At 45.1% G+C, this 26,607-nt stretch overlaps 1 protein-coding gene across 2 annotated transcripts in view; it reads right to left on the bottom strand.

The window, feature by feature from the left end:
• GPC6 (glypican 6) overlaps positions 1-26,607 on the bottom strand; it is a 1,207,844-nt gene that overhangs the window by 40,122 nt on the left and 1,141,115 nt on the right. The window contains exon 7 of one of the 2 annotated variants that reach the window (XM_084844735.1): positions 26,563-26,592. The exons of the other annotated variant lie outside the window; for it this stretch is intronic. Within the exon in view, the coding sequence (XP_084700861.1) occupies positions 26,563-26,592 (30 nt within the window). The remainder of the gene's footprint in view (positions 1-26,562; positions 26,593-26,607) is intronic. 2 annotated transcript variants of the gene reach the window in all.

Below are 26,607 nucleotides of genomic sequence, written 5' to 3'. Positions count from 1 at the left end.
GCATTCAGGATGAGGATGTTGTTCAATTAATTCCAAAGAGTGAAATATGCTGAGCGCCCTCTGTAACCCAGGCCTTAATGGACTTTGTATGACTGGGCACTGAAAAGGATATTTCCTCAAGCTTCTTTTAAAATATTACTACCGTTCCATCTTTAGAGTCAGGAATGGTGGAGGTAACGGAAATACAAATAGACCATGGGGGCAATCCTATGCACATTTTCTTGGGAATAAGCTCCATTGACAACAATGGGACTTACATGGGATTGCACTGTCACTGGACAGCCTTCCCCAATCTGGTGCTCTCCAGATGATCTGGAGCTGAAGGGAGATGCTCTCCCTTCAGCTCCAGCAAGCATGGCCAATGGTCAGGAATGCTGAGGGTTGTAGTCCAAAACTTCTGGAGGGCACCAGATTGCAGATTGCTGTATAAGAATGTCTGATCTAAATAATGGAGTCTGCAATCAACAGATTTTGTGATGACCGTCTAGAATTAAATGAGGCTTCAGTGAAGCTGCCCTGAAAGAATGCATGTTTAAGTCAGTTGAGGCTTCTATGAGGTTGCCCTGAAGGAATGTATCTTTAATTCAACTGGGTGACAAAAGCCTCATTCAGTCATCCCCATCCACTGACAATTACTATAGTCCAAGGGGGAGAGGAGGGACAAGACCTTTGGCCCCTCCCCCTCCCACATGTCCCCATAGACATTCTTGTCACACACACCCCAACCCAAGAGTCTTTTCTCTTTGAGTAAGCTCTCCCATGCTTTAGGACCCCTGAGGATTAGGGTTCTAAATCGTGTAGGGAGCCTACTTGAGTAGAAGAGACTCTTCACTGCAGAAGGTTATATTATACTCTGCTCTGCTATGTTATGTTACTATGCCGTCTGTTGGCCAAAAGCCCCTCAAAGCAGCTCAAAAATATATACAAATACAATATTCAAACAAGAGCCTAAATACAAGTTTAAAGCAGAAATATCACAACAACTATTTCAAACTATACAACAACAACAACAACTGTGAAGACTGAACACACCTTCTTCCTGTCCAAAAGCAAAAAAAGCATCATCAAAAACACCAAAGGGGAGCTGGAATAATCCCCGACTCCTCAGAAGGTTTCCTAGCCCCCAACACAAGGAAGGCAACCGGAATGTAGGGGGGTGCTGGGCCAATGGGATCATCTCCACTCCTCCCCCTGTACTATGATAACCACATGCTGGTGGTGGGAGACTGAATGGGGGGAGAGTGAGGTGGTCACCTCAGGCAGCAGATGCTGGGTGGCATGGAGGTGGGAGTGTCAGCAGCCCCCTGGCCATCCCCCTCTGTTGGAGGACAGCCCTGTGTGTTCCAGGCAGTCTGCCCTGCCCCCTCAGGGGTCCTGCTGTCTTTCACTTGGGATTGGTTTACAAACCCAACATTACAATAATTAATTCAAAATGAGTTACTGTGTGCGCAGTGGCAGCATGCTGTCCTCAAGTGAGGTGGAAGGTGCTGTCCCATCACCACTGCTGGAAGCAAGGTTCAACTGTAGGTGGAATGGGGGTGGTGGTGGTGGAGGTGGAGGGAGGTGTCATTTTGTTCTTTGCCTCAGGCAGCAAAGTGTCTTGGGCTGACTCTGAATGAGGCTATAATGAATAGGAACAACCTATCAACTCTCAGTTCTCTGAAAAATAAATGGACAGCAAGGCATTGTATGAACATATGAAACTGCCTTATGCCAAGTCGGAGCACCGGTCCATCTGGCCCAGTGGTGTCGAAGAAGCTCCTTCTTACTGAAGGATACCAGGGATTGAATGTGGGACCTTGTGTGAGAGCAAAACATATGCTCTGCTACTAAGCAACACATCCTCCAATGCTATTTGTTGTCTATAAAGGACCTTTTTCCAAAAAAACAAAACAAAAGAAACAAAACCCTCTCCCAAAAAGTGCATGTAGAAAAACCATTGCTCATTCAGTAAATAATTTTGAACTAATTATTTTAGTGTTGGATTTGTAAACCAATCCAATATGAAAGAGCAGGAAATTGGGCTGTAACTAAAAGCATTTTCATGTGTAAGCTTCCAGTTGCCTTGCAACCTCTTGCACTATTCATATCAATGTGTGATCACTGTTAATGTTGGATGGGAAGCTGAGGAGAGGGAGCTGTAATTCCAATTGCATTCTAGCCAATGAAGGTCTTGCATTTGCACAATGCACATGTGAAAGTGAAACAGTCCCCAACTAGTTTCTCAAGCCACAGAGCATTTCTCCACAAGGGCGTCAGAATTAGCTTTTCCTTTCCTGCTTTTCCGCTACATAACGTCTAGGTGGAGCTGTTCTATAATGGAATAGTGCAAATATACAAGTAGAAACAGCGCTTTCAGAAATAATACCCCATTCTCCCCGTTCGAAACCCCCCCAAGGAAAGTGCTCTGAAAAAACAGAAGTGAAACTGGAGGATCACATCATCATCTAAACAACCCATACTCAACTGTGAATAAGCAATCACGAGCGCACAATAAATGCCTTGTGCAGAAAAGCTCTAAGATCTGCTGTTGTGAATGTAAGCAGTAATACTTCCAAATGTCTGATCAAATGAATATGCGGTTAATCATATAAGAACAGCCATGCTGGATCAGACCAAGGGTTCATCTAGTCCAGCATTCTGTTCACACAGTGGCCAACCAGCTGCCCCATGGGAAACCCATAAGCAGGACATGAATGCAACAGCACCTTCATGCTTATGTCCCCCAGCAACTGGTGTACATAGGCATAATGTCTCTGATACTGGTGGTAGCATATAGCCATCAGGACTAGTAGCCATTGATAGTCTTATTCTCCATGAATTTGACTAACCCCCTTTTAAAGCCATCCAAATTGGGGACCATCCCTATATCTTATGGTAGGGAATTCCATAGTTTAACTATGAGCTGTCATTTTACCAGACAACCCCCTCCCCAGACTGGACAAATGAGAATGTACTGATTTTCAAAGAACAAAACTATTTTCCTTGACAGGATGGAGCTGAATCAGTGACACCATTTCAGATTTTGAGATGGGGAGGGGAAAGGAGGGGAAAGAAATGGTGTCAGCAAGGCTTAATCTGTTTAAGAGGAAATTGCACAAAAAGCTATGCACTTTACAGTGCATAGTACTTACTTTTTTGAGAACTCATAATAACTGTAGCATTATCATCAGCACACATCACATTTTTATTTGTTCAGGCATTTGGATCTTGATGTATTTGTTAGCTAGAGATATTTATTGTGGCTCTTTTCTGGCATTTTAATATAAACATTGCGATTCTTTTTGGGGGGGCGGGGGAGGTATATGGTTGTTTAATTATCTTGTGTTGTTAGGCACCCTGTGTTCCAGAATTGGAAAAAGGGAGGGATACAAAAATACTGAGTGAATGAATGAATAAAATATAAAACAATGTGCCCCCTTTTAAACGAAAAAAAAATTGTGCCTTTGACATGCATATGTACAGAAGCCCATTTCACTGTTTATAATTATAGTCACTGACCACTCCTTGTCCAATAAGTACGCCAGACCCTGAATATTACTAGCATTTCTCTCCCTAGAAAATAATTACCAAAATGCCCATCCCTAATTCGCCGCTTCCAAATGGGACAGCAAATCAGGGGGTGGGGGGTTCAGCTCAGTTTATTTATGTTACATTTAAGTCTGTTTAAGTCTTAGCACATCTAAGAAGCAAAAGGTGGTGTACATGATCCTTCTCCTCCTCTCCATTTTATCTTCACAACAACCCTGCGAGGTGAGTTAGGCTGAGAGTCAGTCATCTGCCCGAAGTAAAGCTTCTTAGCCCAGTGGGGACGTGACCCCGGTCTCTGCAGTCCCAGTCCAACAGTCTAACTGCTACACTAACTGCCTCCTAGTTTGATTTCTCATTGTTACTCCCAACATGCCCCTGTGCTTTCATGCTTATTCACCTCATTCAAAATGACAGGCTTATGGACCTAATTCCCCCCCGCCCCCAACGTGTTTCTATTAGTTTCCAGAATCCCACTCTTGTGCTAGGTGATCCTCAGTAGTCCCTATGACAGGCAAATGACCTCAAAAACTCTTGAGATTCTTATTCAAAAGCAGCTTCCTGACCTCATGCTGTCATCCCTAATTTTCAATTCAGAGAGGAGAGCTATGGTGACCTTCTTGTTCTGGATGGGCTGCTGTATAAACACTGAGTCTTCCTCCACTTAAAAAAAAAATGAAAATAAAAATGCTGACCTAACAACATACATACAATAAATCAAAAACTTGCAGCAATGGGTAGATTGCAATCCAAAGCAGCCGGCCTTTGCAATTTTTATACCAAGTGGTAATATATTGGCTCCAGGGGAAGTAGACGAGAATTTGTGGGAAAGACAGTGTTGCTTTTAAAATTATTGTGCAAACCCAATGAGAGAAATATGGGCAATCTTTTGGGCAAATGGTATACAGAAGAAGATAAGGAATATCTGGGTGTTGCCATATTTTCTGTATCTTTCACACTGCTTTAAGTTGGCCTTTTAATAAATATTAGACAAGTTGCTTCTCACTGAAGAAGCTTCCCCCCTTTTCTTTCTTTCTTTCTTTCTTTCTTTCATTTGTTCATTTGTTTGTTCGTTCAGTCTGTCTCTTTCTTTCTTGTTTTCGATGTTGGAAGGAAAAATACTTCCAATTTTTGGAAAACTGGCAACACTTTTACAGGTTCATCTCCAATGACTCTCCCTTCCTTTCTTCATGGGGGAAAGCTTGATACCTATTCCTTATTTCAAGGAACAGTTTCTAATTTACAAGATTAGAAATGTCATAAAACTATTTCGGAGATTTGCCATTGCTTCAAAAAAGCCACTGTAATTTAATACATCACAACAGAGGCAGGAAACCTGTGGCCCTTCAGATGTTGTTGGACTTCCACTACCATCCGCCCCAGCCAGTGTGGCCAACAGTCAGGGGTGATAAAAGCTGTAGTCTTAGATCTGGAAGACCCCTGCATTACAAGGTTGTTATATTCTCATAAATTACAGCTCATTTTCCAACACATGTAGGGACCAAGGCAGACTTTCTGTTAAAAGACACTGCAAGCAGCGACAGCTTTTGCTCTTTTTTACTTTAGTGTAAGTGCAAGGCCCCTGATACAGATTGGGACTGTAGTGTGGGGGGGGGGAGGGTTTTTTTTTAAGCTCTCCACTTTGGGCCCAGTCCGGATTAGCCCCCTCACCCCTGCACCTGCAATTGATATTGCCAAATAGTGATCCTTCTGCTTCAATGGATCGATGTGTGACCCTCTAAATTGCACAATCTTTGGAGCTTGTGATGGTGCGGGGAAAAGTCAGCCTGGCTGAGCAAACATCATAGCTGTCAAAGACTCTGAAAGTGATGTGAATGAGCTTTCAGGTTAAGAAACTTGGCAATTGATTGGTAATGGATATTGGAAGCTACCTTGTGCTGTTTCAGACTTATCTGTCTCAGTATTGTTGACACGGACTGGCAGCAACTCTCCACAGTTTCAGGCAGGTTTTTTTACGTAGCCCTACCGGGAAATGCCAGAGATTGAATTTGTGACCTTCTGCATGCAAAGCAGGTGCTCTGCCCCTGAGCTGGGTTAAATTGTGAGCTGGGTGCGTGCTGACATTTTAACAGGACTACTATTGGGAGCTGCGTGCCACACTGATTTAAACCAATTTGTACATACATTAAAACACAAGCTTTTAATATCCCTATAGAATCATAGAATCATGGAATCATAGAATATAGTAGGGTTGGAAGGGGCCTACAAGACCATCAAGTCCAACCCCCTGCTCAGTGCAGGAATCCAAGTCAGAGCATCCCTGACAGATGGCTGTTCAGCCTTGTCTTGAATGCCTCCAGTGTGGGAGAGCCCACCACCTCCCTAGGGAATTGGTTCCATTGTCGTCTTGCTCTAACAGTCAGGAAGTTTTTCCTGATGTTCAGCTTCCTGTAATTTGAGCCCATTATTCCATGTCCTGCACTCTGGGATGATCGAGAAGAGATGCTGGCCTTCCTCTCTGTGACAACCTTTCAAGTACTTGAAGAGTACTTGAAGTCTACACTATTATTACTTCTTCTGGTTAATGGTCATAGACAAATGCTTATGATATGTTAAATATAGTGGGTTAGATCCAAGAACTGCCCTCCATTGATGGAAGGACTCTGCTCACAGAAAGTGCCTCTGTCTGATTTTGGGACAAAGGCACCTGCACCCTCCTCCCCTGCACCACAGCTCTCCCCATTCACCAGGGTCTCCTGATTCTCTGCGTAGCCATTTTCAGGGGGCTGGAGGGATTGCTGTGGGGAGAAGAGGGCAGAGAAGTCTGCTTCCACCAGCCCAATTGCACATGCCTAAATCTGGATCCAACCCAGTGCAGTGGTTAGAGAGTCTGGTAAGACTCGGGTTCAAAGTCTATTCAGCTGTGACGCTCACTGGGTGAACATGGGCCATCACACCATCCTCAGCCTGCCTTGCCTTACTGGTTGTTTGGGTGGGTGGGGAACCTTGTACACCACCTTGAGCTCTTTGGGGAAAGGTGGGAGATAAATGTAATACTTTTTTTAAAAAATGTGTTTGGACCACGATATGTTCAGTGACCGAAAGTATTTGTATTTGTGAGTAATTTGACTCTGTTGAAAATGAGCTACCTTTCCATTTTGCTGGAGAAAGAGTTCTGTGCAACTGTAAAGACTTGCACACCCTGCCTCAGACTATGAGCCAGCAGAATACAACCGATCACTGTCACTATTTTGTATAGCTTATTCCCTAGGAGCAACATGGCTACAGCTGTACTTGGAATCTTCAAAACAATTCCAACGTGAAAGGCTTGGAGCACATTTTGATCTGAGTATGTTCACTTACACGCTTGTATCTTAGAAGACCCTTGATCTAAACAGGATCCGAAGGCTGAGAAAAGTCCAGCTTCTCCCACACTACTAGCTATGGATGGTGCCCTTGTGCCATCATCCCGATATTCTGTGGGTCAAAAACAGCACACAGCAGAAGTGGAATGCGTATTCACAACTGACTGAAATCGGGCAGATTTTCCATTTGGAGCTTTAACGCAATATTTCATCTCAGTATATGTAATACAGATGCTGAGTGGTATGGTCCTATGCATGTTTACTAAGAAGTCCCACTGTGTTCAGTGGGGCAGGTAAGTGTGCATAGTTCTCCCAGATAGGATAGCAGCTTTAGACTTGTCAGGATCTCTTGATTATTTTGCTCTTGGTATACTTCAAAATATGAAATCAGAAAGCTAACTATGTTCCAATCCATCCATGATGGCGCCTGCCTAGAACTGTTGTACTGAGCTGGGACTGAGAGCGAAGCATCAGCACCTCAGCACTAAAGGTAATTCCTGAGCTGGTCTTAGTATTGGAGCAAGGAGATGCCTCCCCCTGCCCCCCGCCCTGCCACAATACGGATAACATCTATATTCAGTGGATCAGATCATAAAGCAATATGGTAAATATTACAACACAAAACATTACCAGACATTATATAGAAGGGAAAAAATCTGGCTTGTCAGTGATGTTCATTTTCATTTTTATTAAGCTAGCAACAGGGTCACTGCATTGACTGGAGTACAGAATTCAAATTATTATAAAAAACGGAAAAGTTAAAACAGAAGAAAGAAAATAAAGCTCAAAACTTAGACAAACAACCAGCCCACAGATGGTGTAATTCTTTATAAAGGTCTTCATAAAAATACTCAGTTCCTATCAGTGGGTTCATAAAAACACCCACAGTAAGACCAAATGTGCCACAAAGAATTTATATTCCCATGTCTCAGTTCCTTATTTTTCCTGCAAACCTTAAGAACAGGCTGAATAATTTTCACATAATAACTGTTCCTCACTAAGTTCTCTAAAATGGTTGTGTAGGGGAAGGGGATACAGGCTGGTGGGTGTGGATATGGTCCCATGTGTGTATTAACAGTCTCCATCAGAGTGCACTGCAGGTCTTTTTAGCAGGACAGCTTCACCCTTGCCTCTGTTCGATTTGCATTGGCAGTTTTCTGGATATGGAGTGCTCAGCGCCACATATGCACACATTCAGATTTCATGCTTTTGGGACATTCTGGCAACACTTTCTGCCCAGTAACACACATAGGAACGTAGGAAGCTACCTTATCCTCAGTCAGACCATAGGTCCATCTAGCCCAGTAATGTCAGCACTGTCTGGCAGAGGCTCTCCAGGGTTTCAGGCAGGATGCTTTCCTAGCCCAACTGGAGAAGCCGGGGATCGAACCTGGGACCTTCTGCATACAAAGCAGGCGCTCTATCACACTGCGCTATGGCCCCTCCCACACCTACACACGTGGCATGTAATCTTGTCATTATTCTCACATTACAGCTTGCACTCATGGATGAATAACGGAACCTGTCGTCAAGTATGAAAGGCATGCTGTTGTGAAATTTGGCCTTTGCCCTTTTACAATACTGAAAAGCAGAAATGTTTAAAAATCATCAGTTCTTCACCTTTGAATGGGCTAAAGGGACACCGCCAAGCTGTACATGTGCTCACTCTTCCCAACTGATGAGAGGGGCGGGGTGGCCTAGTCCTGCCCACCACCACTGTGTCTGCTGCCGCCACAGTCCCCAGACAAAAGCCAATGAGGCTCCCTCCTCATGCCTAGGAACTTCCTGCACATGCATCTGTAGGTGCTGAGAGCTCCTTCGAATGAATGTCAACAGATGTTCATTGGGGTAGTGCAGCAGTGGTACATGGTGGTGGGCAGGGCTAGCCCATGAGCCCCACAACCCCCTCCAAGCATTCATTTAGCGCATGGATGGGGTCGTATGTACCCCCTAGAGCAGGGGTGCAGAATCTTGGGGGTTTGTTTGTTTGTTTGTTTATTTATTTATTTCATTTCATTTCTATACCACCCAATAGCCGAATCTCTCTGGGTTGGACTCGATGGCCTTGTAGGCCCCTTCCAACCCTACTATTCTATGACAATTCTATGATCTCAGGTCCAGGGCCAAATTCAGCTCTCCTGGGCCGGCTCTACACGTCGTGTCATATTGATACAATCCCAGCATGGTGATGCTTGTTATGGCCAACTGTAATAGACCAGAGTGAAGCCATATGGAGGCCAAGCAAAGGTCGGGCCAGGGTATCTTCACTGTGGAATTTTCAAATGTGCACATGACCACCCCCACCCTTTCTTCCAAAAAATGTAAGATCTACCAAGTTCTAAAAAAAGCAGTTTGCCTCACCAGCAGAAGTTTCTGTATGTGAGAAAGCCAGATAGGGAACTGCCTGTATGTCATCATTCTCCAGACAGATCAACCAACAGTCTAAAATCTTCTGGTCAAGCTAGACTTCCTTTTTAGTCCAGAAGCATTCTGTACATGATCATAGAATCACAGAATCATAGAATAGTAGGGTTGGAAGGGGCCTACAAGGCCATCGAGTCCAACCCCCTGCTTGATGCAGGAATCCAAGTCAGAGCATCCCTGACAGATGGCTGTCCAGCCTCGTCTTCAACACCTCCAGTGTGGGAGAGCCCACCACCTCCCTAGGTCATTGGTTCCATTGTCGTCTTGCTCTAACAGTCAGGAAGTTTTTCCTGATGTTCAGCCGGAATCTGGCTTCCTGTCACTTGAGCCCATGATTCCGTGTCCTGCACTCTGGGATGATTGAGAAGAGATCCCGGCCTTCCTCTCTGTGACAACCTTTCAAGTACTTGAACAGCGCTATCATATCTCCCCTCAGTCTTCTTTTCTCAAGGCTAAACATGCCCAGTTCTTTCAGTCTCTCCTCATAGGGCTTTGTTTCCAGTCCCCTGATCATCTTTGTTGCCCTCCTCTGGACCCTCTCCAGTTTGTCTGCATCCTACTTAAAGTGTGGTGCCCAGAAATGGACACAGTACTCCAGGTGAGGCCTAAGCAGTGCTGAGTAGAGGGGAACTAGTACTTCCCGGGATTTGGAAGCTATTCTTCTATTAATGCAGCCCAAAATAGCATTGGCCTTTTTTGCAGCCACATCACATTGTTGGCTCATATTCAGCTTGTGATCGACAACAATTCCAAGATCCTTCTTGCTTGTAGTGTTGTTGAGCCACGTATCCCCCATCTTGTAACTTAGCATTTGGTTTCTTTTTCCTAGGTGAAGGAAAAGTGGCCATGATCAAGTGGCCATGTAACCTATTTCCTAATAGCTGTGTCTAGCATGCAGGGAGGAGTTCATTGCACTTCGCAGAGAGTGAACTCCTTCCACGGCAGCTTTGTTTTCTCTTTCTCAATAAAGGTTTGTTGTACCTGAAAGTGTCTTTGATTGTTGGGCCAGGACATGCTATATCCCTCTTGCGCATTTATATGTCACAGCACACACCATGAGATCTGATGTAGTATATTGGATCATATGGAATAAAAAGTGGGAAATGATGCTAGAAAAGTGGTATACGGAATGCGCAATGTGCCCCAACAGTTATCCGTGCACTTCAATACCGATAAAAATCACTTGTGCTGAGCTAGCCCTGGGATCCCAATCTTGCCTTCCAGGGTTCTCCAGATGGATGTGCCCCCTCCTCCTGTCCTCACCCCCATTCCCACCTTTCATCTGGGTTTTGTGGAGTTATTTCCCCATTCTAAAGGGTTGAAATGTGTCTCCTAAGGCTTAGTTACCGGCAGAAAGAGATTTAAACTACAATAGGCTGGTAGTTTTTGTGTTTTTGCCCCACCCCTTTTGCCTTCAGCTCTGCCCATCATCGGAATGCAGCTCCCAAGAGTGTCTCCAAAATGGAATTTGTCCCTCAGACTGAAAGAGGTTCAACACCCCTGCCCTAGAGTAACGTAACTGTAGCTATTTTTGTTTTTGTATTTTGGCTATCCAGCTGCACACACTTCCTGGTTATTTCATTTCTCTGAAACTTTCAGGCCAGGGTGTATTGGTAAGTTTTAAAGTGAGAGTTCAGTCTCAGATGTCTGAGCTGCTCAGATGCCAGCCTGCAGTGCATTTAGAGGCCGTAGGCTCTGGAGCCCCTGCTTTCATCATGGGGCAAATTCAGGGTGATGTAGAGAAAGAATCTTGTTCAACGAAAAGGTAGATTGATTTCTCACACCGCATGAGGTGGTGATTTACCGGAGGTTACAAACTGACTACAGCCACTAACAATAACAAACCAACCTCCTCTCTTACTTTTGAGGAATACTGATCTGTGGAACAAGAAACTAACAAGGGTGAAGTTACATATTTAGCAGCGACTCTGCTGCTTCATTATTTTCCATTGAATATATGAGGAAAGGTGTAGATGGAGTTCTGTTTCGTATTTTGCCAGTACCCCACTCACCTCTCTCCCAATCCCAGATGTGATCAAACATGAACTTCCTATCAGGAGGAAATGAGATGCATTCCTAAAGGCAAGCATGGAGGTTCTAAACTAAAGCTGAGTTTAAATCATATCCATTTTTGGTCTTGCACACCATCTGTTTTTAAACTGGAGATCCAAGCCTAGATGTGGCCCTCTGTGGATTACGACTAGATATCTTCTGCTCCCAATTACCAACTCAAAAGCAAGAGGTGTGTGGAAAGTGTAGTAGCTGTGACATTTGCAACTGCCTTCCAATCTACTGAGGAAGTGGGGACCATTGCCCCTCCTCACTCCATCCTCTCCTCAGAATAATCTTTCCATAAAACTAGCAGCTGACCACAAATGTAGTCAATGGGCTCCAGTAAAAACATATAAACTCCAAATTTACTTCCAAGAAAAGTGGAACATCCCATATTTTCCTTACAACCCCCCTCATTCCATTACCCTGTGTACTGCTTCTTTGATATTAGCCTTTGAGCTTTTCATTGTGAGGCTGTTAATCCGCAGTATTTACTTTTGGGTTTGTCGCAGAATTGAGATTGGAAAAGCTCTACACAAAGAGCTTTTCCTTTCCTTCTTTTCCACTACATAACCTCTAGGTGGCACTGTGCAATAGCAGAATAACACAATTACATAAATAGGAAAATACATTTTCTTTTGCTTTCAGAAATAATACTCCATTTTCCCCAGACTTAAAAAAACCAGGGAAAGTGCTCTTTAAAAAAAGAAGTGAAACTGGAGGGTTATAACATCATCTAAAGAACCAGTGAATAAGGAATGATGAGTACAAAATAAGTGCCTCGTGTAGAAAAGCTCTTTATTTCACAAACCCAATGCATTTTTTTCTTCCTTGTGCTTATTCACTGCTTCTTAGTACATAACATAGTCAATTCTCTCCCTGTTGTTCTTCAGTTTGTAGGAGTAAAGGGGAAGCATTGCAAGTCCACATTATACTGGCCCCATAACTCTGTTGGCATTCAACTACATGGTCTCTGTCCTAAGACAAAGGGAACTATGACTACTACTACCACCACTTAGGGATGCGCAAGAATTTTGTTTGGGTTTGTTTAAGAGCAGAACTTGCCCTGTTTGTGTCCCCAAATGCAAGTGCATTTTGCAGGCAGAGGTTGCATATTCCTGTTAAGAAATAGGTGCACTTTAAAAAGGTGCACCTTGAAAAAACCCACATATTCATGCTTTCGTCAGTGGGGGGAAAGTAGAAAGTGGGTGTGTGCTTTTAAAAAAATGTGCAGCTAAATGTGAACTTTTTGCACGTGAACAACAACAACAACAAAAGCTTATAACTGGGAATGAGACAGAGCATTGAGGTGGATTTCTAAGCACCTCAATGAGCTCGAGTCTCAATGATTCCGCCATCCTGACTACTGCTACGACTACCAAGACAATGTTTTCTTCTTCTTTGCTTTGCAAAAGCTATAAAGTTTCAGGCTGTGAAGGAGAGAGCCCTCCTTGCCTCTTTCCTTGGCCACTGGTAAGTCACTTATTTGGAAGCCTTGAATGAATTAACTAAAGCACCCCCCTGATGCCATTTTGTCTTACTTAGAAAGTCATTGGAGCTTATAGATGGTCGTGGGCTTGTCACAAATCATAATAATCATAATAATCCTAATTTACGTTTCTTTACCAGCCAAAACCCTAACATGCAACATGATAAAATGCAGTACAAAACTTTTAACATACAAAGAATGAAAACAATGTAAAATAGCTAAAAACAATAAGATACCAGGACCCAACGGAACAACTGACTTAAAATTTAAAAAGCCCATCATATACTGTCAAATGCCTGAGAGTAGAGGAAAGTCTTAACCTGGTGCTGAAAAGATAACAATATTGACACCAGGTGAACGTCGCCGGGGAAATCATTTCACACATGGGGGGCCACCACTAAAAAGGATCTCTCCTTTGTTGCCATCCTTGGAGCCGCCCTTCAAGGAGGGCCTCAGATGTTAATTGTAGAGTATGGGTAGGTTCATACCAGGAGAGACACTCCATCAGATATCGTGGTCCCGAGCTGTATAAGGCTTTATAGATCAAAACCAGCATTTTGAATTGCGCTCAGAAATGTACAGGCAGCAAGTGCCAGTCGGCCAGAATTGGTGTTACATGCTCAGACCTTCTGGTCTCCGCCATCAATCTGGCCACCACATTTTGCCCAAGCTGCAGCTCTGAACCATCTTCGAAGAGAGCCCCACATAGAGCGTATTGCAGTAACCTAACTTGGAAGGTTACCAGAGCATATGTGACTGAAGCCAGGTTATCCCTGTCCAGACTGGGCCATAGCTGGGTCACCAGCTGAAGCTGGTGGAAGGCATTCTGTGTCACTGAGGCCACTCGAGTCTCAAGTGACAATGATGACTCCAGGTGAACCCCCAAGCTATGAACCTGCTCCTTAGAGCGAGTGCAACCCCATCTGGAGTAGGATGATCATTCTCCATCTGGTCAGAAAAAACACCCACTAATGGCATCTTGGTCTTGTCTGGATTGAGCTTCAGTTTGTTAGCCCTCATCCAGTCCATTGTTGGAGCCAGGTGCTGACCTGGCACATCCACAGCCTCACCTGCTGAAGGTGAAAAGGAGAAAAGGAGAAATAGAGCTGCGTGTCATCAGCATACTGATGGCAACACACTCCAAAACTCCAGGTGAAATAGCATAAAACTGACACCCGCAGAACCCTATGCTAGAGAATCCTCAGGGCTGTGTGATATCCCTCCAAGCTCCACCCTCTGGAGCTGGCCATCCAAGAAGGAGTGAAACCACTGCAATGCAATATCCCCCACCCCCAGCTCAGACGGTGCCCCCAGAAAGATACCGTGGTTGATGATACTGAAAGCTGCCGAGAAAAAAAAGACAGAAAATCAACAAGGTTACTGTCTCTCTCCTGACATAGGTCATCTTACAGGGTGACCAAGGCTGTTTCCATGCCAAAATCCAGCCTGGATCCTCTGAGTATACATGCTAGCACTCTACAACTTCACAAGAAGGTATTTTGGTGATATACATGTGAAATTCACTTGGCATATGACAATATTATCAGTGAATATAGAGGGACAATGGAAACTTAGCACTGAGCCTAAGCTTGTCAGATTTGATTTAAAAAACCCTGTATCCCTACTGGGCCAGAGCTTGGGGGAGGCAGGGAGGCCACACAGAGAAGTGGGTGTGAGAACAACCCACCGCTGCCCCTGCCAAGTTGCTCTGCCACTCCAACCTCTGCTTGTCTTGCTCAACAGAATAGTAGGCAGCACCTATGGCGGAATCATACACATGCACCACGGTGACTTTTACTTCAACGGTCCTAGCAACTGGCTCAGAGGTAACACACCTCTGGTAACACACGCACACACGTGCACGCACGCACGCACGCACTCACTCACTCACATGCACACACACACGACTGGACCAAAGCCAAAGCCAACTGCAGTGGGGATGTATGCTCCAGCCCATGTGCTCTAGCCCCTGCCTTCCCAAAGGTCTGTAGTGCACGTATGGCCATGGTTGGCTCAAGGCAGCTATAGTGCTTTGCGCAATCAGGAGACCTGAGCATTCAGGATTCCCGGCCACATGAAGGGCTGCATGTGTTCAGCTGAATGCAGTTACGCTTTCGCTGCATACATTCCCTGTCAACACGGGGAGTTTGGTGATGGAAGAGAGCTCCATCTCCCCCACAGGCTTTAAAATCTGAATGCCTGAAGAGGGCTTATGTGACCTGGGGAAATATATCCAAGCCACCTGCATTCAGCACTGCATCGAGGGCGCAACCCTACGCATGTTTTGACAGAAAGAATTCCTCCCAGCTTGCCCCAGGCAGCCATGCATAAGGCGTGGATGAAACTCCACAACCTTCAGGCAGGGGGTAGAAAGACTCCTGTCTGAAATTCTGGACGGCCAGTGCCTGTTAGCAATGGTCTGACTCCGTACAAGGCAGCTTCCAGCGTTCCTATCTCTGCTTAGCATTTTAGACACGCTTTTGGGTGCCAAGCCCAATATAAAGATTTACTTCTGTGTACAATATGAATTCTATAGAATAACATTTTTATACAGACACTGATCTTTGCCTTGCGTATCCCCTCCCTGCAAAAGTGGGGGGACAGGGGGCAATCAACCCAAACTCCTTTCTCCTTCACAAATCATCATCAGGCAATAAACAGAACATTGTAGCTGAAAACAAGTGCAGCTTCCTGAACACGAATTGTTGGTGATTCTAAATGATGATGTATGAAAGAGAGGCAGGGAAATTTGATTTTTCTCAGACTAGGCTGACCCTATAAAACTGAGTGGAGCAGAAAAATTGGTTTGACTAAGCAAACATGACATGGAAGTCATAAAAAGAGCAGCGTTTACAATATGAAACATCAAAATGCCTCATTGCTGTAAATATATTGTCTAAAGCAGAATGACATTTAAATGACAGCAGTAAATGCATTTTCTTCGTTATCCTTTATCTGCCTGCGTTTCTGCCCATTTTATATATGCCAATGTAGTCCTGCGGCCTAAGAATTTCTATGCCACAATGGCCCTAGGTGAAATGCAATTTCCCAGTGGAAAATGTGCTGACTCGTTCAGAAAATGTAAAATCTCTGCCTGCTTTTTTTTTTTACACTTCCTTTTAAAAGTTAAGTTTTTGCCCAGCATGCCTATGGACAAAAGGCACAATCCTGCCAAAGCTGAGCATTTTAAAACTCCCATTGATTTCAATGGATGAGAGATAAGCACATGTATAATTCTCCCTTTTAAATCAATAGGACTTAAAAAGAGGTAACATTGGCTGGATTGTGCCCCAAAACATGTGGCCAGTGCCTGCTAAACTAAAAGGACAGAAGGTGGGTTTAAGACAGGGGCAGATGGCCACTTCCCTTTTCCTCCACCTGCTGATTATTTGGTGGTTTCCCAACTTTTGTGCAGGTTTTTTTTTTCATTATAAAGCCTTGAAATGCTTCTCCTACAGCTTACATTACTTGTAGAAAGACCTTTAAGCTACAATGTGCTGTTTCTTTGGCTCCGCTCCCTTGTCTTCAGCCTTGCCCACCACTGGAATGCGGTCCCTCGTTTCCCCAAAATTTAATTTGGCCCTTGAGCCAAATAGCTTTGATACCTTTTATTTAAGGGTATGTCTGTCCCAGCTCACACAAACCTGTCAGGGAAAATAGTGCAGAGAAAGGGCCATTCTGTATTGTGTCACTTGGCTCTAATTAAAGCTTCCATGTCCTGGTTTCTTAAACGAGTGGTTTTGCATAAACTGATGCCCTTGTACAAAAACACAGGATGAAATACTCTGCCTGCATGCCATCAGACTTTAAAAGCATCGCTATTTAAGGTTTAACACGTCATCTTTCTTAAGCTAGTGGCATTGCATAGACTATTGCCAAATACGCTGACATAAAATGATAATTTGCATACAGGAAAACATTGCCTATCCAGCTTCCATGTTTCATTTATGAAGAAGAACTGCTAACTTTCACCCACGCAAGAACCTTTGCACGTGGCTTACTTCACAGTGTTCCACCAAAGGCATTTAAGAGAGGAATCCTGTCATCAGTTTTGTGCACAGGCAAATCTCACAGATTTCAATGAAGCTGATGCATGAATAACTGTGGGTGAGATCACCGTCGGGGGGTACTCATGTTTGGCGTGTGAAAAGCACAATTTCCCTTTGCCATCAATCGGTTCCAGAGCCAGTTAAACAGAAGATTAACCCCAATCTTGCTCCTTTTAAAATCAATGTCATAAGCTCCACCTCCTACAAGCTGGAACATAATTAAGCTTCGTATGCATAAAGGTTTCTTTGCAATGCCAATTCATGCTATGTCTTCTTATATTTATGGATCATATGAAAAGCACCACTGACGGAGATGTTAATTGTATGTTTTACAGAAGGAAGCATCATGGAATGGTGAGACCAAGAGCTTCGCTACATGTCCAATTTATTGAATGCTTGTGACTGGTCATTCATGTAAGTTTGTGGGTTCCCAGTTGCTGGGGAATGTGGGTGGGAGGGTGCTGTTGCACTCGTGTCCTGTTTCTGTGTTCCTGGTCGACAGCTGGTTGGCCACTGTGTGAACAGAATGCTCAACTAGATGGATCCTTGGTCTGATCCAGCAGGGCTGTTCTTACGGTCTTATGTACACGACGTCATCAACCTCTAGGACGTCTCCTGCTTTTCCTCCTTTATCTCACTTTCAAAAAGATCAGAGATAAGCTGTAATAAAAAGTAATGGCGCAATATTGGCAGTGTGTACAGCCTCATGTGGCGCAGAGTGGTAGGCAGCAGTATTGCAACTGAAACTCTCCCCACGACCTGAGTTCGATCCCAGTGGAAGCCGGGTCTTGGGTAGCCGGCTTAGGTCGACTCAGCCCTCCATCCTTCCGAGGTCGGTAAAATGAGTACCCAGCATGCTGGGGGAAAGGTAGTCATGACTGGGGAAGGCAATGGCAAACCACCCTGCTATAGTCTGCCATGAAAACGCCAGTGCAAGCGGCGTCCCTCTAGGGGTCAGTAATGACCCGGTGCTTGCGCAGGAGGAACCTTTCCTTTCCAATGCCAGTGTAGCACTGTAATTCAGCCATTAGGTGGCACTGTTTCATTGAACATATTACACATTGCTGAGAAGGGAAGTTTTCAATTCCAAATCACCTGTTTGCTGTCTAAAGGAGCCTATTGTAAACCCGGAAAGACTCCGGAAGAAGAAACCCCCGATAAGGATGAGGTATTTTTGCTTAATGTAGAGAAGCCCTAATTATCTGGACCCATTTCAATCTGGGTTCAGGCCAGGGTTTGGTACAGAGGCTGCCTTGGTCACCCATTCTGTCCTATGCCAGGAGGAGGACAGCAGGAGTGTGACTCTGCTCATTCTCCTGGATCTCCCAGTGGCTTTTGATACCATCAACTCTAGTATCCTTTTGGATAGGCTTTCTGGGTTAGAAGCTGGAGGCATGGTGATAGGGCAGCTCCATTCCTACCAGGAGGTCGAAATCTAGAAGGTGGTGCTGGGGTAACTACTGCTTGGCCCCATGGCATTTATGCTATGTGGCTCCACAGGGTTCTTTGTGGTCTCCCATGCTTTTGAATGCTTATATGAAACTGTTGGGAGAGATCATTCAGGGATTTGGAGTGAGGTCCCATCAGTATGCTGGAGTGAGGTCCCCCCCCCCCCGCTTTTCATCGGATTTAGGTGAGGAAATGGAATTGCTGAATCAGTGCCTGGAATTAGTCATGGGCTGGATGATAGCCAATAAACTGAAACTCAGTCCTGACAAGATGGATGTTCTATGGGTAGGTGGTTTATCTGTTCAGAGAGATGGTGTTCAATCTGTTCTGCATGGGGTTGCACTTTCCCTAAAGCAGGGGTAGGTGGCCCTCAGGGGGTTTCTCCTGTGGCCCACAGGTACCCTAGACAGCCCCTCTCCCCAATTCCCCTCTTCCTTTGTATCTTTTTTTCCTTTAGGGTCTAGAACATATTATTATTGTGTTGCTGCTATAGTCCACCAAACTCTGTTTTCTTTCTCAATAATAAAATGGAAAGAGAAACCACATAGCATAGAGGGCATAGAGAGCACCTTTTGCTGCGCTAGCCTACTGTATTCCATGGTTTCTCCCGCAATAACATTCTGGAGAGAGAAACCAGGGAATACAGCTGGCTAGAGCAGCAAAAGACACCGTAGACCCTGATACTCTGGAATTTCCCATTCACTAATATTATTCTAGGGGCTGCGGTGGCTTAGTGGTTAAGACGCTGAACTGCAGACTGGAAGGTCGGCAGGACAGCAGTTCGAGACCCGGGTGCTGCGTGATGGAGTGAGCTCCCGTCTTCAGTCCCAGCTCCTGCCAACCTAGCAGTTTGAAAGCAAGAAATTGCAAGTAGATAAATAGGTACCGCCTCGGCGGGAAAGGTAACAGCGTTCCGTGCACCTCGGTGTTCAGTCATGCCGGCCACATGACCACGGAAGCGTCTTCGGACAGCACTGGCTCTTCAGCTTAGAAACGGGGATGAGCACCGCACCCTAGAGTCGGACATGACTGGTTGGGGACACCTTTTTAATATTATTCTTGAGAGAGAAACCACAGAGTTCAACGTGCTAAAGAAGCTACCTCTTCTTCTAGCAGGAGAAGAAAGCCTTCCTTGCCCGGCGAGGGGAGGTTTAAGATCCTGATGAAGATTTCCCCATGGAGGGGAGGCAAGGTTATTGTCTGGGTGTCTGGGTGTGTGTGTGTGGGTGAAGAGACTGTTTACGTGTGTGAGAGAGTGGGTGAATGTTATATGTGTGTTCGTGTATATTTGCGTGTGTGTGTGGTGGAGAGGGAAGGGGGGAATGAATCCTGGCTCTGGCCACGCCCATGCATGGTGGGTCATACGGCCCCTGACCCACCACCTACTGACACATGTGGCCCTTGGGGGCAAAAGGATTGCCCTCTCCTGTCCTAAAGACTCAGTTATGTAGTCTGGGGGTACTACTGGATTCAGCTTTGTCACAAGCAGGGCTCCTGACAACAGGGAGGCTTTTAAGCGTGTTCAGCTGAACATGCGAAGGTGAGTGGAAGGGCAGGGCTGCCAACAGGGCCACTGTTCTGTTTCCAAAGAGGATCCATGTCTTTCCTCCCACTTCTTGCTTGTGTGCTTTATTTATTTATGTACTGTATTTTTTAATTACCCCTCCACTCAATGATCACTCAAGGTGATTTATAATAAAACCACAAAATACAGCCATTCCAAAGAAACAAAACAAAACTGGCAACGGTTACAATGTAATAAAACAGGGGAACAGTCTAAAAATCAAAGACCAGAATTAATTACTAAAACCATGGTAAAATAGCATGGTATATACCAGCTGTCTAAAGATGAATAATGAGGGAGACAATCTAAATTCCCTGGGAAGGGAGTTCCACAATTGGGGTGCTGCTGCACCAAAGGCCCTGTCTTGCATCCCCCCCAACCTCACCGCTCTAGAGGGTAGGACTTGTAACAGAGCCTTGGATGATGGATGTAGGCTCCAGGCAAGTTCATGCGGGGGGGAGGTGGTCTTTCAGGTATCCTGGACCCCAGTCATTTATAGGTAAGAACCAGCACCCTGCATCGGTCTCAGAAACAACAAAGGAAGCCAGTGAAGCTGTTTCAAGACCGGTGTTACGTGGTCTATAAAACTCATACCGCATTTTGCACTGGTGGTTGTTTCCAAACACTTCTGATATAGAGCGTTTTACTGTCATCTAGATGCAAGGTGATTATGGCATGGGCCACTGAGGCCAGGTCTGCCTTCCGCAGGAAGGGACACAGTTGCTGCACCAGGGAAAGGCACTCCTGGCCACTGCCTGACCATCCAGGAGCAGCGGTGGATCCAAGAGCACCAAACTGTGATCTTCATTTTTCAGAGGGAACGCAGCCCCATAAAGAGCAGATTGTGCTGCCAATCCTGAGTTGGTGTCTGCTGACCAACAGGACCTCCATTTTGTCTGGATCAAGCCTCAGTTATTCACCCACAGCTAATCCCTCACTGCACCCAGACACGGTTCAGGACCTCCTCAGCATCAGTTAAAAAAAGAGAGAGAGAGAGAGAGCGAGAGAGAGCTGGGTGTTATCAGCATACTGATGAGATTCAACCCCTAAACCCCAGATGGCCTCTTTCAGTGGCTTCCAGTAGATGTTAAAAATCTCAGGGGACAAAATAGAGCCTTGAGGAACTCCATCGGCTGCAGGGGTGAGCAATAATCCCCCAAGACCGCTTTCTGAGAACGCTCAGCTGAACAGGACTGGAACCACTGCAGCATGGTCCCATATTGCCCAGCATTCCCGAAGGATATCATGATCAATGGTTTAGTAATGCAGAAGCACCAACGAAAGGCACAGCCATTTCTCTAGACAGCTGTTTACTCCAAGCACGTCTAATTTCAGTCTGCATAGAGAGCACTGCTCTGTGAAGCCCAGGTGAGGATTGGGCCCAGAGGGAGTAGGCAAACAGATGGGTGAGTGGCGACAGCTCCTTCTCCTCTTCCTCCTCCTCACAGTCTACCACCTGTTCACCTGCAGCTGATAGTGCTCCTCCTCCTTACTGCAACTGACAGTGGTGTGCTGGGGAGGGGAGAGGAGAGGAGAGAGGAGAGGAGAGGAGAGGAGAGGAGAGGAGAGAAGTAAACCCCAGGCCAGCCAAGTGCGATGAGGTGGAGCAGCTGTGATGGAGTGAGTGAGTGGGGGAGAGGTGCCCACCACTGGTCTCTGGCTGGGAACCCACCGAACCCAGAGCCAGCTCTGTTAGTGGGGAGAGACTGGTGTGCAAACAAGGTGATAACATTTCTGTTCTTGGTTGGCTGCCTTCCTTTTGTTGGGAAAGTGGCAAACAACGCCTCAAAAGGTGGGAGATCATCTTCATGAATTCAGTACTGGCTGCATGCACACCATTTTCTGCTTTCCAGTTGCTGTTTGGCTGAAAGTTCAATGAAAGCATGAGTCTCAGAGCAAATAAATCCCTTTCGTTTTAGTATCTTACTTTTTTCCTCTAAGTACTAGTAACATCCATAGAAGTCCATAAAGTGCCAAATGTCCATTATGGGCAAAAGAGAAGTGTATTAGGGGCTATAGGTTTGGCCTGGGAAATCACTTTTCATTTGCTGTAAACCGACTTCCTGTTACGACTGTGTCTGTCAAAGGCAAAATCCTCTGCAGCACATTTCTGTTATGACTACTCAAGCAGTGCATCTGTTAAAACCAAAAAGCTGAAAATGGCTTGGGAGAACTCGCATCAAGAGAACAGATGAACCGGGGTTTTCCATTTGCAGCTCCGTCCCTCTTTGTGCAGCAAAGAGATTTAATTGCACTTATCATTTCCACCCCGGTTCTCAAGTGACTTCTTGCTGGAATGATTTGACACCATCTACATCAACATTGTCAGATGAGATGGTGCATTCTCCACTGGGTGCGAATCCCTGGCACTGTTCTCTGTTTTCGCTCCAGTCAGTGGGAAATCACAGACTCCATTTTTGTCTGTACGAAAACAGGCTAAACAAAAGTGCAGCTGTAATGCATTTGCTATGCTCACACTAACCCAACAAGAACAGTCACAGAGCCAATTCAAACTTCCAGGAAAAAAAACACATGGTGCAGCCTTCCCTGGAATGTACCACTTCAGAATGCAGAAGAGGGATTGTATGGTAGTGAATTTTAAAAAGCCAAGATCCACCAGAAGAAGAAGGTGGAAAAACAAACCTCCCACCCTGCCCCCACTCCTCCCATGGCCAGAATGAGCTGGCAGGGCTTGATAATCTGCCACAAGACTCTCCCCAGCTTAGAATTGCTTGGCTTGTCAAGGAATGCTAAAACATTTTGTCCATGCATTTATTTATGTGCCCACTAGTACTTATGAAAAGTGATTTCCCATCACCTGTAGCACTTTTTCCTGACTACTGCTTTTCCTATTTTGCCAAGGGCTTCTTCACACGGAGCTTTTATCCTGCTATTGGGATTGCTCACTCACGGAAGTTTGCGGGCCCTTTAGATGAAGTCATCTACCTCCAGGGCGTCTCCTGCACTAAATGACCTTTATTCCGTTTCTAAATAGATTGGAGATAATAAGGTATCAAATTACCCCTCTTGAGTTCTGCTTGAGTTCCCTCTGTGAAAAAGGAAAGGCTGCAAGAAGAGGAGCTAGATCAATGAAACATATGGAAGAGTCAGATAAGGGGGAGAAGGGGGGGAAGCGGAGAGGGGAAAGGAAGCACATGTAAAAGGAATCCATGGTGATCCTGCATTTACAATGGAAGCAGAAAGCCCTGTTTTAAATGAGGAATTTTAGGCTGGTGTAGAGATGCTCCAAGGATTATAAAACGGTTCCATCCTGTAGGCTTGTCCCTGCCCAGGGGAACTTAACGTATCCTCTCAGTGTGTATAATTTGCATGCTTTTTTCCTTTCCCCTTTGGCTTATTTTAGCTTTCTGTGATCAGGTTATTTTCTCTGTTCTGCTTTTGGCTTTGGTTACATTCGATTTTTGAGTGTACATTGGGTTGGTTCAGGATCAGCCTTCTTTTGAGGGAGGGCTCCACTCGTGGAAGGTGCCTCTGCCCGATTTTTGGGGATTCCCCTCCCCCTCCACAAGCCAGCTCATATGGGAGGGGCCATAGCTCAGTGTGATAGAGCACGTGCTTTGCATGCAGATGGTCCGAGGTTCGATCCCTGGCTTCTCCAGGTAGGGTGAGGAAAGAACCCTGCCTCTAACCCCGGAGATCCGCTGCCAGTCAGTGTCAAGAATACTGGGCTAGATGGACCCAGGGTCTGACTCAGGATAAGGCAGCTTCCTACCCCATCCAGAAAGGTCCCCTGACCCTCTGTGCAGCATTTTCAGAGGGTTGGAAGAGCTGCTGTGAGGAGGAGGGGGGCAGGGAAATCCACTTCCGTTAGAACCATTACATTGGCCTAAATCTGGATCCAACTAGTTGTGGCTGTTATTCTATGGATTCTGCATGTAAGAGAGCAATCAGTGTCTAGATGGCCATAGGATTTAACAGTGTCTAGATGGCCATAGGCTCCGTTTCTGGGAACAGAGCTCAGAGCCAGGACTCCGAGCTCAGTTCTCAGAAACCGTACTCCCCTCCCCCACCCCCACTGCCTCGTAGGTGGCAGGGTTCTTCCCCATCTCTGCACTTGTAACCGCAGCCTGGAGCGGGTGAAAAGGGGGCATTCCCAGGGCAGGGAGGGGAGAGGAGCAGGGAAGCATTGTTATGATGTTTCGTACGCCCCATGCGGCAATCCCCCCTTCCGCTCTGAGCTCCCCAGCTAAAATTGCCTGTCTAGCTACAAATGCAGGGTGGCCAGAGCGCAGAGGAGAGGAGCTCTGCCCACCCTGCATTGGATAGTTGTCCATCCCCGAGATCAGAGGCGGCTGACTATCCTGATAGGGTTGCACCCTAAATTGTTTTAAATGGTTCCACTGTGGGGTTTTCTACCCGAGGCATTTATCATGTGCTCATTATTCCCTATTCACAGTTGTTTATGGGTTCTTTAGATGACATCGCGACCCTCCAGTTTCACTTCTGTGTCTAACCAGCACCTTCGTTGAGTTTTTTTTAGAGCAGGGAAAATACAGCATTTCACTGTGAAAGTGAAAGAAGGTGCAATTTCCTCTTGTGTATTTGTACTATACCACAGTGCCACTTAGAAGTTATGTAGCAGAAAAGCAGGAAAGGCAACGCTCCTCTTGTAGTGCTCAGGTCTCAGTTCTGTGACGAAACCGAAAGTGCATACAGCAGATTAACAGCCGATTATCAGCCCTGTGCAGAAAAGCTCTAAATGTTACCCAGAGAACCTAGTTTATTGTATGACTAACAAGCAAGCACATATAAATATTGCTACAGTCAAGTAAATGGGTATGTGTACTCACTATACAAGTCAAAGGCATAAATCCCACTGCTTCAAAAAAATCAGAAGTCATATGTTGATAACATTGCTATAGTTATCATGATGCATTCAAAATAAAATTAATATAATGAATGCCGCTATTGCTTGTCGCTGTTGAAATAAGTTACATCTATCCAGGTGTGGGCCTTTGGACCCTTACTGACTCCTGCATCTCTCCAACTGAAATATCTCCCCACTGAAATCAGAAATGATACTCCTGGGGTCTTGCTCAAAGTAAGCCTTGCTTCATTCATAGTGCAGTCTTAAACATGTCTACTTGGAAGTACATTCCACTGAGTTCAGAGGGACTTGCTTCCAGGTACATGGGCCTAGCCTTGTAGCCTTATTTCTTTCTAGTTCATTTACAGCACAATCCTAAGCATGTCTACTCAGAAGTAAGTCCCATTGTTAAAGAGGAGAATCTAGAAAAACTGGAGATGCTAATGCTTATTTTAAAATAGTGGGCCAAACAGGTATTTGATGCTAGAAAGTGATCCTACAAGACAGAGGGGAAAAAGGAAGATGGGGTGCTTCCAGATGGTGCTTTTATTGCACTATTGCCTTGCCTCATTCACAGAATTTACAGGGGATCCAGATGTTGTTGTCTTCCACTTGTTTTTCCACCACTTCTCCTGTCCTTTTTAAATTACAGTGAAAAATTTGTTAAGTAAGAAAAAGTGTTTCCTTCTCACATGTGACAAACTAGGCTTTTGCCAATTAAAGCTTTATTCCACAATAAATGTGTGACTCATTAGTACATAAAAGTGCCCTGATGGATCAGGTCATCAAGATCCATCAAGTCCCCCCAGATCACTTTCCTGTTTCCCATAGGGGCCAACCAGACACCCCTGGAAACCCTCAAGCTCAATCATGGTACATTTGCGTACCTGCTATGTCATTCCTTTGCCTAAATCAGTAATTCTGAAGCTGTGCAATGGGAACACAGGAATGTTCTGTGAGAGAGAATTGCTAGTATGTTGTGACTGTGAGAAAGTAATTACATTAATTAAATAATTAAAGGTGCCCATGAGTCCAAAGATCTCACCCATAGAGGAGGCTGCCAGCTACATCTTGGTATGATCCGTTTTTTTGGTCTTGTCTCCTTCTAACAAGGTGCAAAGATACAACACAATAACCCACTCTCAGAGGAGACTGTCTAGAGCAGCTTAGCATCTGGGTGTGCCTCCTGGTTGGATTAAAGCAAATTCAGAGAGGATGTCTCTGGAATGGATGGAGGCAGGACCAGTCCAAGATATTTTAGACAGAGGAGCAGCAGCAAATGCCCCCTGCCCCTGATCAAAATGCATAGGGCTCAGGTCTAGCAAAGTTATTTTGTCATCTGAGGCACAAAATACTACAAGCACCTATGGTATTCCCTTCCCTGGCAGTAAAAATACAGCAATAATTTGCTGTAAATTTAAAAATAAATTTACAGGACACCTGAAATCAGCTGCCTGAAGCTGCCTTGCTCTGCCTAATGGTAGGGCTGGCCCTGCTGAACATCCAGATTTGTGGAAGGGATGTACTTATTGAGGGTAGGTAACTCTTATATACTCTAAAAGGAAACTTTTACAGACATAAGACAGAGGTGTCCTTCAAACTGTTATGCAGAAGAAAAGCATTCTCCAGCTATTAGAAGTTTGAGAAATATTGGCCTAGATTCAAGCCATGTTGGGAATGAAAACGAGGGGTGATGAAAAGAACCCATTCTGAATATTAGGATTTCTGAAAACTAGAAATGAAATTATTTTTCAGAAAATCAGAGGAAACGTGACACAGATGACACTTTGCACAGCAAAATCGGAAACAGGCGAATGGATATGAAAGTCAAGAATAAGAATACCAGAGCTTACACCATGTTGCATTGTCTTCCAGATAGTCCTCTGGGAAGCAAAAGG

This window comes from Heloderma suspectum, chromosome 3 (genome assembly GCF_057233095.1).
Source record: "Heloderma suspectum isolate Gila_16-S chromosome 3, 16-S_ref, whole genome shotgun sequence".
NCBI classification, from domain to species: Eukaryota; Metazoa; Chordata; class Lepidosauria; order Squamata; family Helodermatidae; genus Heloderma; species Heloderma suspectum.
This window is presented reverse-complemented; position numbering and strand designations above follow the sequence as displayed.